This window comes from Magnolia sinica, chromosome 6 (genome assembly GCF_029962835.1).
Source record: "Magnolia sinica isolate HGM2019 chromosome 6, MsV1, whole genome shotgun sequence".
NCBI classification, from domain to species: domain Eukaryota; kingdom Viridiplantae; phylum Streptophyta; class Magnoliopsida; order Magnoliales; family Magnoliaceae; genus Magnolia; species Magnolia sinica.
In genome coordinates, this window is record NC_080578.1 from 102,516,227 (window position 1) to 102,529,155 (window position 12,929).

Consider the following 12,929-nt stretch of genomic DNA (forward strand, 5'->3'; position numbering starts at 1 on the left):
TAGATATTTGACCAGCCTTTGAAAAAAAAAAATTTCAGACCAAATTACCCTTGTCCTTGTATCAGTGGCAATGTAATTTTTGAGTAAATAAAAGATTAAGTCATAAAATTATCTTTATCCGTTATGTGGTCCACAGGCTTTGGATTATACTAACATTTGAGCCCTAGCTCTAAAATTAAAATGACACGCATAAAGGATAGGTGGTATAGATCATACACTTACATGAATATGGACCTACAATTAGAGTAATTTCCCACGCCACTTTCTTAGTATTAAACATGAACTTAATATCTTATTCACTCGTGATCTTCTTATCTATTTATTAACGAAAAATATTCGAAGAGAGAGATGAAGAGAGAGATGGGAGCGAGCTTGACGGAAAGATACTCCGAGAGAGAGACGGGAGATTCTAAGGAGATTTCAATGGCGGACGATCCGTACGTCTTCCTCGACATCGTTTTAAATCCAGACGGTTCACTCACACGGCCCACCTCCATCCCTCTCTCTCCTCCACAACCAAAGCCTCAGCAACCTTACTACGTTCTCTCCAAAGACGTACCCCTTAATCCCTCCAACAACACCTCCATTCGGATATTGCGCCCCCATTTTTTGACATCAACGGCCCCTCTCCCTATCATAATCTACTTCCACGGTGGCGGTTTCATCTACTGCAACGCTGCATCTGCTCCTTACCACGTGGCATGCGAGCACATGTCCAGTCTCGTACCTGCTATCGTCCTCTCGGTCGAGTACCGGCTCGCGCCCGAGCACCCTCTCCCCGCCGCGTACGATGATGCGATCGACGCCATCCGTTGGGTACGAGACCAGTCCATTTCCGATCTCCACCGCGACACGTGGATGGCTCCCGATCTCGCCGATTTCTCTCGTTGTTTCCTCATGGGCACCAGCGCCGGCAGCAACATCGTGTACCACGTGGCCATACGGGCGTTGGATCTGGACCCTCCGTTCAAGATTTCTGGGGTGATCATGAACCAGCCCTTCTTTGGTGGGGTCCAGAGGACGGAGTCGGAGCTGAGGATGGCCCAGGATCAGATCGTACCCCTCCATGTTACCGACCTGATGTGGCGCTTGGCCTTGCCGCGTGGGGCCGACAGGGACCACGAGTTCTGTAACCCGATTACGCCCGGGTCCCACCACGATCGGGTCGGGTCGTTGCCGCCGTGCTTGGTGAAGGGCTACAGCGGGGACCCGCTCGTGGACCGTCAGCGCACTTTCGTATGGATGCTGGAAGGACGTGGGGTCCACGTGGTGGGCCGATTCGATGAGGGTGGACTCCATGCCGTTGAGTTATTTGATTCGCAGAAGGCCCAGGACCTCTTTACGGACGTCAGGGATTTCATCTCCTCAGTCAGCAATGGCCGTGAGTCTACTTACATCCAACTGACCGTCAGAACAGTTGTCTGGTTCTATTGGCCTGCGTGCAGCTCTCCACATGTGCCAACCTGGCGCGTGTGTGAGACATCTGAAACGTTCATAACATGCGCCGGATGTTGCAGATGATGGTTGGGCTAAAAATCAGGACGGTCTGCTCATAAGCGGGCCACTCCTGTCTGAGAATAATGGACAGTTTTACAAAGCTAGCTAACCGTCCATAATCAAAGCAGAGAATTTTGCAGATTAGTACCTCATTAATTTGGTATTTACATCTAATAAATAACCCATTAATTTAAATAATCATAGCGATAGCCACAGCCCCGAAAATCAGTCCTATCCATGATTCATGTGGTCCACTACCACATGATTAGAAGCAGAGTATAGTGTAATGCTCGCCAACCCTTTTATGCAGGGTTATAAGTCGAGTCGAGGTGAGCCAGATTGGCTTGACTTGATCGTGCTCTCCTCGTGCTCGAGCTCAGCCTCAAGCTTACCAATGGAGCTTGGCTTGCTTGCCAAATCTTTCGAGCCAAGCTAATGAATCGAGTCGCTCCTACTCTCAACTCGAATATATATATATAGCTGGGCTTGAGCTTGAGCTTCAAGCCGAGTAGCGTTTGAGTTGAGTCGAGTCAAAATCCATTATGATCAAATTCGGCTTGTTTTCAAAGTGAGTTGGGTTACATGAAGCGTGGCTTGCCTCGGGTCATCATTCAAGCTGAGTCAACTCAAGCTAGATCGAGTCAAGTCGAGTCAAGTAGCCCGACTTGTATCACACTTGAAACATGGATAAGACTGATTTTTGTATCTTAGCCTGATTTTTATGGACAACGTGGATTGCCCCCTCATGTATCTATTTATCTAAGCTGTTCATCCCTTTTCTCATATAATTTAATGCATGAACAAAAATTATTAGACTAATTCACACTCAAGCGGACCACACCAAATAATAAGTTTGGTTACATTAAATGCACAAAGCATTAAATGCAAGAGTCATATGTAGTATAGTCCTTTTTAGTGATCGATCTACCTAATTTTTATATTCATGCCTTAAAATGATATGAGAAAAGTAATAGATGACATAGATAAACAAATACATCATGGGTCCACCCACTGAACTGCCCGTCTAGGGTAGAGACAGACCGGGTAGGACTCCTATTTTTATATAATTTTCAAGGTGGGCCCGTAAAAATAAGGATGGGTGTTTCTATTCCGATTAATTTCTTTGGTGTGACTGTAAGCCCCGTATCCTAGACCGTACCGTTCCATAGGCTTCCGCGGTCTTCCCGGTCGAATTCCGGCAACCTTCGACCCTTAATTGGTATTTGCGCGCGACCTGAATTCTCATGCCGTCAACCCAAGTCGACTCAACCCAGGGCTTGTACCTTAGCGACCGCGTCATCATCGCGGTTCCGACCGACCTCAGCGAACTCCGATGCGATGCTCCGAGCGTGAGTTCAAACCTGTGCGAGAAAACGCCGCGCGTGCGAATCCCGAGAGAATCTCTACGAGGTGTCACATCAATCAATCAATCCCATCAATCCCATCATGTCAAGTACACATCACCTTTCACCCTTTCCCAAGCAAACCCCTAAGTCAAAAAGTTTCTTACAAACCCATACCTCTCTTACAACTTTTGCCAAAAAAGTCAAAAATCTCTTACACCCCCATCCCTCTCTCCCATCCATCACTCCATCACCCATCATTCTCTCTCTCTCTCTCTCCCTTACAAGTCTCTCTCATTTTCAAACCCTCCCTTAAGCAAAAATCCATACGTATGAGACCCTCTCCCATTTCTCTCAAGCTTCATGTGTGGCCCACCTCCCCATCCTTAGATCTCTCATCTCAACCATCCATTTTTCATCTTCCTCCATCAAAGAGGAGCACAAGGAGCTAAGGAAGCCAAAGGAGCAAGAAGATCAAGTGGTGGGTGCCTTGATAGGGTAGATTTTTATATTTTTAAGATGGGCCAAGTGAGGCCAACCGATCAATGGTTTGGATCTCACTTTGGACCTTAAAATGTGGCCGATGGCCCACTTGGATCACCATGATCATTCCATGATGGGGCCATTCTCCATGGACCCCATCATGATGTTTGTTTTCTTGCATATCTAGGGTCATCTAGACCGTTTAATTTAGTGGAGATGGGATCTCCACCGTTGGATTTAATTTTAATGGGCCACATGTAATGGGACCCACTTGATGTATGATTTAGTGCAAGGGAGGGCCCATAGTGCCGGGGTCCCTCCATCACACGGTCCCACTCTCTATCTCTCTCCCTTTTTATTTTATTTCTTTTTATTTATTTTATTTTATTTTATTTTATTGTTATGATGATGAGGTTGTGTGGCCCACTTGAATGGACCCCACCATGAGGTAGGTACCTTGTCCTAACCATTTAAAAGTGGGGCCCACTTTATATGTGTAGTACCCTGCCATCCATCCCTTGGTGGCCCACCTAAGCAGGCCCACCTCCTAGCTATATGGAAAGTCTAGCGTCCAGGGACGCTGGACGTTGCTGGAAAGAAAACACAAATATCAGCTTTTTCCCAAGCCTTGGGGTGGTCCACTCATATAAGCCCCACCTTGATGCATGTTTTCAATCCATACCATCCATTCCCTTCCCAACTACCTTTTAGGCGTTGAGCCGAAATATGGGACTAATCAGGCCTTCGGGCGGGCCATACCGTAGCAAATGGTGGTCTTTACCATTAAAACCTTCTCTATTGCTTTTATGCGCCGAAACAGGTCCAATATTGGGCTTGTTTAGCTTGTCTAGGGCCATAGAAGGCCATTGGATGGAGTGGATGGCTTGGATATGGACCCCACCAGTAAAATCCTCAGGAAAATAGAAATAAAAAAATAATAATAATAAATACCGAACACAGCAGCTGCTGCTGCTGTGTCAGAGCCGCAGCAGGCGCTGCCTGCGCTCAGCGGGCGGGCGGACTGGCCGACGTACAGCCCAGCACGGCTGTAGCCGTGGGCCCCACCTTGATGTTTATTTGTCATCTAATCCATTCAAACGGTGGGCCCTAAGGTCAGTGGACCACCCTCCAGGCCCACACCGTAGGAAACAGTGGGATTAGACTTCTACCTTTGAAATCCTTTTGGGGTCCACAGAAGTTTTGGATCAGGGTGAGATTTGTTTTCACCCTTCAACTGGGCCCATGTGACCTTATCAGCGGGTTGGATGGCATCTAAACATTATGGTGGGCCCCACATGGAGCCCACAGTGATGCATGTGTTTTAAAGCCACCGTCCAGCCGGACGGTGGAGCCCACTGTGCAGGGACGGTGGGTGTGTTCATTTGCGTGCGTGTGGGGGTGTGTACATGTGTGTATATATATTTATATTTATATATATATATATATATATATATATATATATATATATATATATATATATATATATATATATATATACACACACACACACATATATATATATATATATATCCACACTGTCCAGATTGTGTTGGACGGTGCTGATATATTGTATACTATATTATATATATTTTTATTGGCGTCGGAGGCCCATTTCATAACTTGTGGCCCATGGTGGAGGCCCACTTTGATTTATATATAAGGCCCATGGGTCGAGGCCATTTAATGCATTAGAGGCCCATGAGTCGAGGCCCATTAAAATGTATTGGGGCCTATGGGTCGAGGCCCATTTGATGCACATATGGGGCCCAATTGGCGAGGCCCATTTGATACATTATAGGCCCATGTGAGTAGGCTCATTTGATGCGCGTATGGGGCCCAATTGGCGAGGCCCATTTGATACATATAAGGCCCATGTGAGCAGGCCCATTTGATGCACTCTAAGGCCCACGGGTTATAGCCCATTGCAATGAACATAAGGCCCATTGGTGCGGCCCATGGATGTGGCCCACTTAATGAATATAAGGCCCATGTGATTTGGCCCATTTGATGTATTTAAGGCCCAATGGGATATACCTAAGGTCCATTGCAATGTGTAATCCCAACGTGATTTATGTAATGATGTTTACGTCGGGCTATGCCTTGGGAGCAATGGTGGTTTGACGTCCACATTGCAAGTATAGTGTGGTTAAATGTCCGCATTATGACTTTCCCTAAGGCCCATTATTAGGCCCATACATGTAATGTGTAGGCCGTCTAGGCCCATCTTCATTATGAATATCATATATTCCATATAACATGTTTAATCCCATGGTTCTTGATCATATGCATCATACGTATGCTTGATATGAGAATTGACTGATCATAGCATATGCCTTCGGGCAGATGGTTTAGGGGCTCCCGTACAGGGGGTGTTGCCCTACATGAGCGCACGATACGCGTAGGATTGCTGCATGACTGGATAGTGTGATTCATGCATTCGCATTGTGTGATATGGTTACTGTACGCCCTAGCGACATCAGGGCCGTAGCCTCCACAGACGTATCGTGGTTGGCAGGATTGGATACCGAAAATACTGTTCTACATGGGGTGCGATAGATATCCCTGGGTGAAAGTCCCTAAACCCTTATGGTACCAGGAGGTTGCTCCAACGCCTAGACCGAGTGGGTGCATGAGCGCCGGTGCCGATTACCAGACGGTTGCGCTTTCCACTGTGTCGTGGTCGGTTGGAAGGGGGTGCGGCCTTACCCGCCCGAGAGTAGGGGGCAATGCTAGGCTGAGTCTGACCAGCTCGAGGAATGGGTCCGCTATTGACGAGCCGAGCCCGATATTGGCAGGCGGATAGTGAGGTCTTTTCCACTCACCTTATTGCGCGCGATGGGGCGGCAATCTGGCTTGGAGTGTACTAGACCCCGGTGATATTCCAGATTTGAGCCGTATTGACATGTGGACTTAGATGAGGATTTGTATGCTTGACTTGCATTTCGCATTGCATGGCCTTGGTATGGCCGACATCATTCTTTGCACCGCATGGCCTTGGTACGGCTAATGGGATTCTTAGCATTCATCAGCATGTTCCGCATTACTCTGATACTGCATAGCTACATTACCACCTTGAGCATACACTTTCACCACCCTCTAAGCTTTCTATAAGCTTATGCACGACCGTTGCGTGCAGGTGACGTTGGTTCGCAGCAGCGCTGAGGCTTGGGCGCGTAGCTGATCTTCTTTTGGAGCTTTTGGTCTATCTTCATTGTATTTCCCTTATGCTCATTGTACTTGTAAAGTTTTTTATTATAGTGGAAATGTGATGGAGTTTTTGGTTGTTGTTTGTGGGTTATGCCTTTGGTTATGCTTATTACGAATCAAACTGATGTACAAAATCCTCCTTGTAGCATCCCAGGATCGGAACCTGGCGAATGGGCGCTGGAAGTCGAGAATGGGGTTCTACGGAGGCTGTCAGCGCCGGATTCGGCGATCGGGAATTTTGTGAGCCCGGTTTCCGAGTTTGGGGCGTGACAGTGACCCAACTGTTTTCTTTGGTGCAGCCTAAATAACTTTTTTAATCCTCTTCCCAACATAGGATTAGACAGCTAATGGTTAGATTGAATTTCACCTATATGTTAAAAAAATTAACTGGAGGAGACTTCTAACTTTATTTAGTTTTACACACACCACCCATGCATGCCATGGTGGGATTTCACCACCTATGAGTCTCGAACCCAAGACCTCATGTTGAAACTCCTTAGAGTCTACCACTGAGGTGAGGATTCAAACCTAGAGGAGATCTCTAACTTGTAGCTGCTAAAAAGAGTTCTAAAGATCTATCCATAAGGTACCTTCCAACCTATCATATGGTTGCAACATCCACTCAGTCTATTAGGGCTGAATCATCACGATGATTTCTTCGTGCAAAAACCAATCACATCTGTTTAGAGCACACGTGTATTTTTTTATTTATCAATGGTAAAAAAAACCAATCACATCTGTTTAGAGCACACGTGTATTTTTTTCATTTATCAATGGTAAAATTTGTTTTACTAGCCATGAGAAATCCACCCTTGATTTTTATAGAGATTAGGGTCAAACGATCATAAGAAATCCACTGCAACCATTAGATTTCAAACCAAAGTTTATGCTTAGGGTTTTTTTTTAAAATCAAATGTATTCTTGATTCATGATTCAGGTGAGCTACACCATGGAAAATGGTGTGGAGGGTGAGTATTGCCTGGTACACCTTTTCCAATGTGTGGCCCAGATAAATGGGGATGCAATTGATTTTTGGACCCTAAGCCTAACATGAGATGACAAAAGTGGCGTTCCGAGTGGATTTCGTATAAACATCACCCAAGCTGCCCACCCATTGCTTGTGCGACCCAACTAGACTTAGGCCGTGTTTGTTAATGCTGAATTTTTGCACTTAAAGCGAAATGAGGAAAATTTTCCGTGTTTAGTAGTGTTTGTTAATGCGTTGTTAACAAGGAAGACGGAAAGTGCTAAGTGGTTTTTCACTGAATTCTTTCCGTGATAAGAGTCTGGCTTAATGGTGAACGCGGAATATGCTCCGTGATTTTTCATTAAACAAAAATTTTTGCTTCCAAAAGTACCCCTTTTCAAGTTACTACGGAAATTTTTTCTTTTTAATTGTTTGCGCAAAACAAAATCAACCTTTAACCTATGAAACTTCTTTATGCTTCACCATAATTTATGTGATCCACACCGTCCATCAACTTTTTCAGATAATTTAAGGTTTGATCCAATAAAAGAAGCAGGTCCAATGATTAATTGGACCATAAGGTGGGGATTGAACGTCCACCGTTAAAAACTTCTTGAGAGCTAGAGAAGTTTCAAATCAAGCTAATATTTGTGTTTTCACTTCATCCACGTCTACATGACCTAATGAATATGTTGGATGGTAAAAAAAACATCATACTGGCCCATGTAACTTTGATCTCTTTGAACCATTCATACAATGGACGTGGATTGCGTACTACCCCCGCCCATCCCTAGCTCCGAACGGGCAGTTTTGTGGGCAGGCCCACCGTGATGTATCTGTACATCCAAACCCTCTATCCCTTTTCTCATATTATAGTAGGATGATAATTATTTAAATTAAATAATTAATGGAGTAATTTATTTAAAAAAATTGAAAAAGGCAACATGATGTAAATACTAAATTAATGAGGTAGTAATTTGTAAAATTCCCTTCAATGTAAAGATGTTCCACCTCGTGAGTGGACCAGCCTTATTTCTGTGGCAGATCATCCGCATGATGGTCCCAACTTATTCAAGGGCTAAGATGTTGTGTGAACCGAGAATATCTGCACTTGTAGTTCCAGGCTCACTCACATGTAGAGGTGTACATGAGTTGAGCTTGTGTCAAGCTTGACTCGACTCGGCCACTAGTCAAACTCAGCTCAGCTCGGTCCTCGAGCCTAATTGGTTAGCTCGGCTCGGTTCGATCAGCAGCTCGGGCTAGTTCGAGCTAAGATCGAGCTGAGTTCGCCTGTGCACGCAACATTTTCACAAATACATGGTCTACACATTCAAATTCTCACTGTATGTAAAACAACATCAGCGGTTTTACAGGTATTTCATCAAACACCTTGTTGGCAATGTCAAAATCAAGAAAAAAAATGGTATTTCTTTCATATACATACCTTCCTTGCACCAGTCAACACTTCGTTGAGTCATTTCATCAAACATTTGGTGAGCAACATCAATATCAAAGTAACTGAGTCGCCGAACTAGTTCGATTTGAGTTGGGGTTCGATCCGAGTCGAGTCGAGCTCGGCCAAGCTCGAACTCGGTTCAAAATTTTTTCAAGCTAAAAAAATCAACTCGACTCAACTCGAACCCAGTTTCAAACTGAGTCGAGTCGAGCGAGCTAACCAAGCTAACTCGGTTCGTGTAAAGCCCCACTTACGTGAGCCTCACACGAGTGAAAACCGACCATCTAACAGAAAGCACAGATCTTGCAGGTGGACGCTAATTGTTAAGTAACTCTCCATGCTATAGCCTATGACTAAATTTTGTGGGGCCCACCATGATGTATGTGTTATTTATTATCCACGCCGTCCATCCATTTCCCACTCATTTCAGGACATTAGCTCAAAATTGAAGCATATCAAACAGTTGGAATATTTGTCCATTGTTGAAACCTTCATAAAGCCTATCTTGATTCTTTTGTTCTCCAACCTGTTCATAAGATCACACGAAATATGGACGAAGGGAAAACATAAATATCATCTTGATCCAAAACTTCTATAGCTGCTGCAAAGTTTTTAAGGGTAAGCATTCAATTTTTACTATTTTCCATGGTGTGGTCCATTTGAGCTTAGGACATCCTTCAATTTTGGGGTCATTTTAACGCATGTGTTAAAATGACCTCAAATAATGGATGGACAGAGTGGACAAAACACACCCATTACAGTAGTCCTCGGAGAGTTTAGTCATCACGTTATACAATCCACATTCCTTGTAGATGGATTGTAGTAAGTAAACTTTACCGAGCCTACCATGGTTTATTTGTTGTTATCCATGCTTTTGATCATTTTGTCCAAAATCATTTTAGGGTGCCAACTCAAAATTGAAACTTAAGTGGACCACAACACAAAAAAAAGTGAGGATGGTAACATCCACAATTGAAATCTTCCTAGGGCCCACAGGGATGTTTATTGGTCATCCAATTTGTATATAAGGTCACGCGGACATGGATGAAGGGAACACAAACATCAGCTTGATCCAAAACTTTTGTAGCCTCCATTTGTAGCATTTAAGAAGTTTTTTCTAGCAGGCATTCAATTTCCACTGTTTTAGTGTGGTTCACTTGAGCTTTGGATATTCTTAAATTTTGGGCTTATGCCTTAAATTATGTTGGAAAAATGGCGAGTAGAGTTGTGCATGAGTTGAGTTAGCTCGGTTAGCTCACTCAACTTGACTCGGAAAAGTTCGACTCGCCTCGGCTCGAAATTGGATTCGAACTGAGTCGAGCTAGTTTTTAGAGTTCGAAAAAATTTCGAGCCGAGCTTGACTTGACTCGAATTGAACCTCAACTCAAATTGACTCGGATCGAATTAGCTCGGTGACTTGATTATTTTAATATTGATGCTGCTTGCCAAGTGTTTGATAAAATGACTCAAAGAATTATTATTTTGGGTGTGTATAGTCTCCATGGATCGGCTTGTGGCGATGAAGGAATGAATACGAAAGAAATCACTATAAAAAAAAAAAAAAAAAACTTTACATGCCCTCATATCTTGATTTTGATGCTGTTCGCCGAGTGTTTGATGAAATATTTGTAAAGTGTTGTTATTGTTTTGCATTTTATGAGAAATTAAAGATGCACTTTATGTGTTTGAGAAAATGTGGCACAAGCTCCAAATCGGCTCAAATTGGCCCGAGCTGCTGATCGAACTGAGCCAAGCTGGCTAGTCAGGCTCAAGAACCGAGCCGAGTTTGAGTTTGGTTTTTGCTATTGGCCGAGCCGAGTTGAGTTGTGCCATGCTCGACTCGTGTACAACCTTGGCGAGTTACTACACGATCCACATCCCTTTCATAAGTGTTATATCCGCTTGATGAATGAGTACCAACCAACCAGTCCACTACATGAGCCCTCCATCATTAGGCGCTTAAATACCAAAATCCAGCCTGATTATTAACTTAGGCGAGCCACTCCAAAGGAAATGATGATGGACATTGGGGATGGGACGCCCAACCTAGAAAACTTCCCCTCCATGATGAATATATGCCATCTCCACCAAGACTAAAAGACCAACCTATATGACTATTTTCCATATTTAGATATGTATACTTTTTCTGCACTTAATCAGATAACAACCCTTCAAATGAGTGGGACAAGGCTACGACGATGACAACTGCAACAACCACCACCCATATGACATAAACTATGGTGAATGGTAGTCAAGGAACAGGTTCAAATGAGTGGGACAAGGATGTACGACCGTTCAGATGAGTGCGACAAGCCTACGACGATGACAACCACGGCGACCACCACCCATACCATATAAACCATGGTGAATGTTAGTCCAAGGTATATGTTATTCTTATACTTTATGTAGTAGTTAATCATCCTAAAGGTATATTGTATTTCTTTATCTAATATTTATTTAATGTGATATAATATATTTATGAAGTTATTGAGACACATCTTTCTTGAATAGATTATATTATTATTTTCGTGTTCGCTTAAATGACATATGACTATGTTTGATTAGTTGTGTATATAAGATAGTAGCCTTCAGCTCATTAATTAAACGAGTAGAAACTTGTGTAGGCGATTCCTGGCTGTCTTACCTTTGTGAACTTTACCATCTTAGATTATGGACATAGTGACAAATCTCGCTCTCATTGATTTCTTTTTTTCGAAAGATTTTCAAATCTCAAGGTTTTTCTTAAGATATTATCAAGAAAATCTCATCAAAAACATAATGTTAAAAATGTGTACTGTAAATTGTAAAATAAATCTTGCCAAAAATAAAATATTTAAAAATATGTTTGGTAAATTGTTAAATAAATTCCAATTTGTATAAGCCCAAGAGTAGTGGATTAAACTGGTTAAGTAGGCCACAGTTTGCAAAACAAAAGGACAACTATGAAAACTTGGGTGAAGCTTTGTAAATCCATCCAACTGTTTGTAATATGGGGCCCATATGCTGAGTAGTTTAGGATAATTCTTGGGAAAACATGTACATGGTTGGCTAACCTGATGGATGCATTGCTTGCACCTATGTGCCATGCTAGCATATGGTCGACGCGCACAAGCACATTACTCATGCACGTGCGCTTTGCAAAAGCTCATAATACCTCTAAAACAAATAAAGATTTTCTGTTTTCCTCTGTTGTGATTGATCCCTGCCATCACTTGCGTTACTAGCACCGCTGCATTAAAAATGTAGTCCGTGATAATGTGGGAAACGGATTGGCTGCTCCCCTGCCACAAGCCTGAGCTGGTCCGTTCTCTGTGGGCCCCACCATGATGTACGTGTTTCATCCATGCCGTTCATTAATTTTTACAGATCATTTTAGGCTTGATATAAAAAAATGAGAGGTATATAAATCTCGGGTGGATCACACCACAGGAAAACAATAGTGATTGAATATTGACCATTAAAATCCTCCTAAGGTTATTGTACTGTTTATTTGACATCCAATCTGTTGATTAGGTTATATAGACCTAGATGAAGTAAAGATTAGCTTGATGATCCAAAACTTTTATAGCCCCCAAAAAGCTTTTAGTGGTCAACGATCATTCAACACAGTTTCTTGTAATGTGGCCCAAATGAGATTGGGATATACTTTATTTTTGATGTCGTACCATAAAATGATCTAGAAAAATATACGACGGCATGGATGAAAGACATATATACATCATGGCGTTTAGGATAATGTGACCCAATTACATTCCCACGAACAAAAACATGCTGGTGCGGATTACATCCTGACCCCACCGTCTCTAGCCATGCACGCTGCTTGCATTGCTGCATTAAATGCGGTTTTACGATGATTTCATCGTCTTAGCTCGTGGTTAGGAGGGGGATAGGGAATGAGTGGCTACCGTTGGAGTGGAGACTTGTGGCATGCATGGACGGTTAGTCAAATTCCCTCCACCGGAAACGGATTGGCTAC

General features: G+C 43.3%; 1 protein-coding gene across 1 annotated transcript; it reads left to right on the plus strand.

Moving 5' to 3' along the window:
- Positions 1 to 359: 359 nt before the first annotated feature.
- Positions 360 to 11,259, plus strand: LOC131249332 (probable carboxylesterase 8). Its single transcript, XM_058250017.1, has 2 exons — positions 360 to 1,381; positions 11,114 to 11,259. Exons 1-2 carry the CDS (start codon positions 361 to 363, stop codon positions 11,185 to 11,187), a joined length of 1,095 nt encoding a protein of 364 aa, XP_058106000.1. The 5' UTR covers position 360; the 3' UTR covers positions 11,188 to 11,259.
- The last annotated feature ends 1,670 nt before the right edge of the window (positions 11,260 to 12,929 follow it).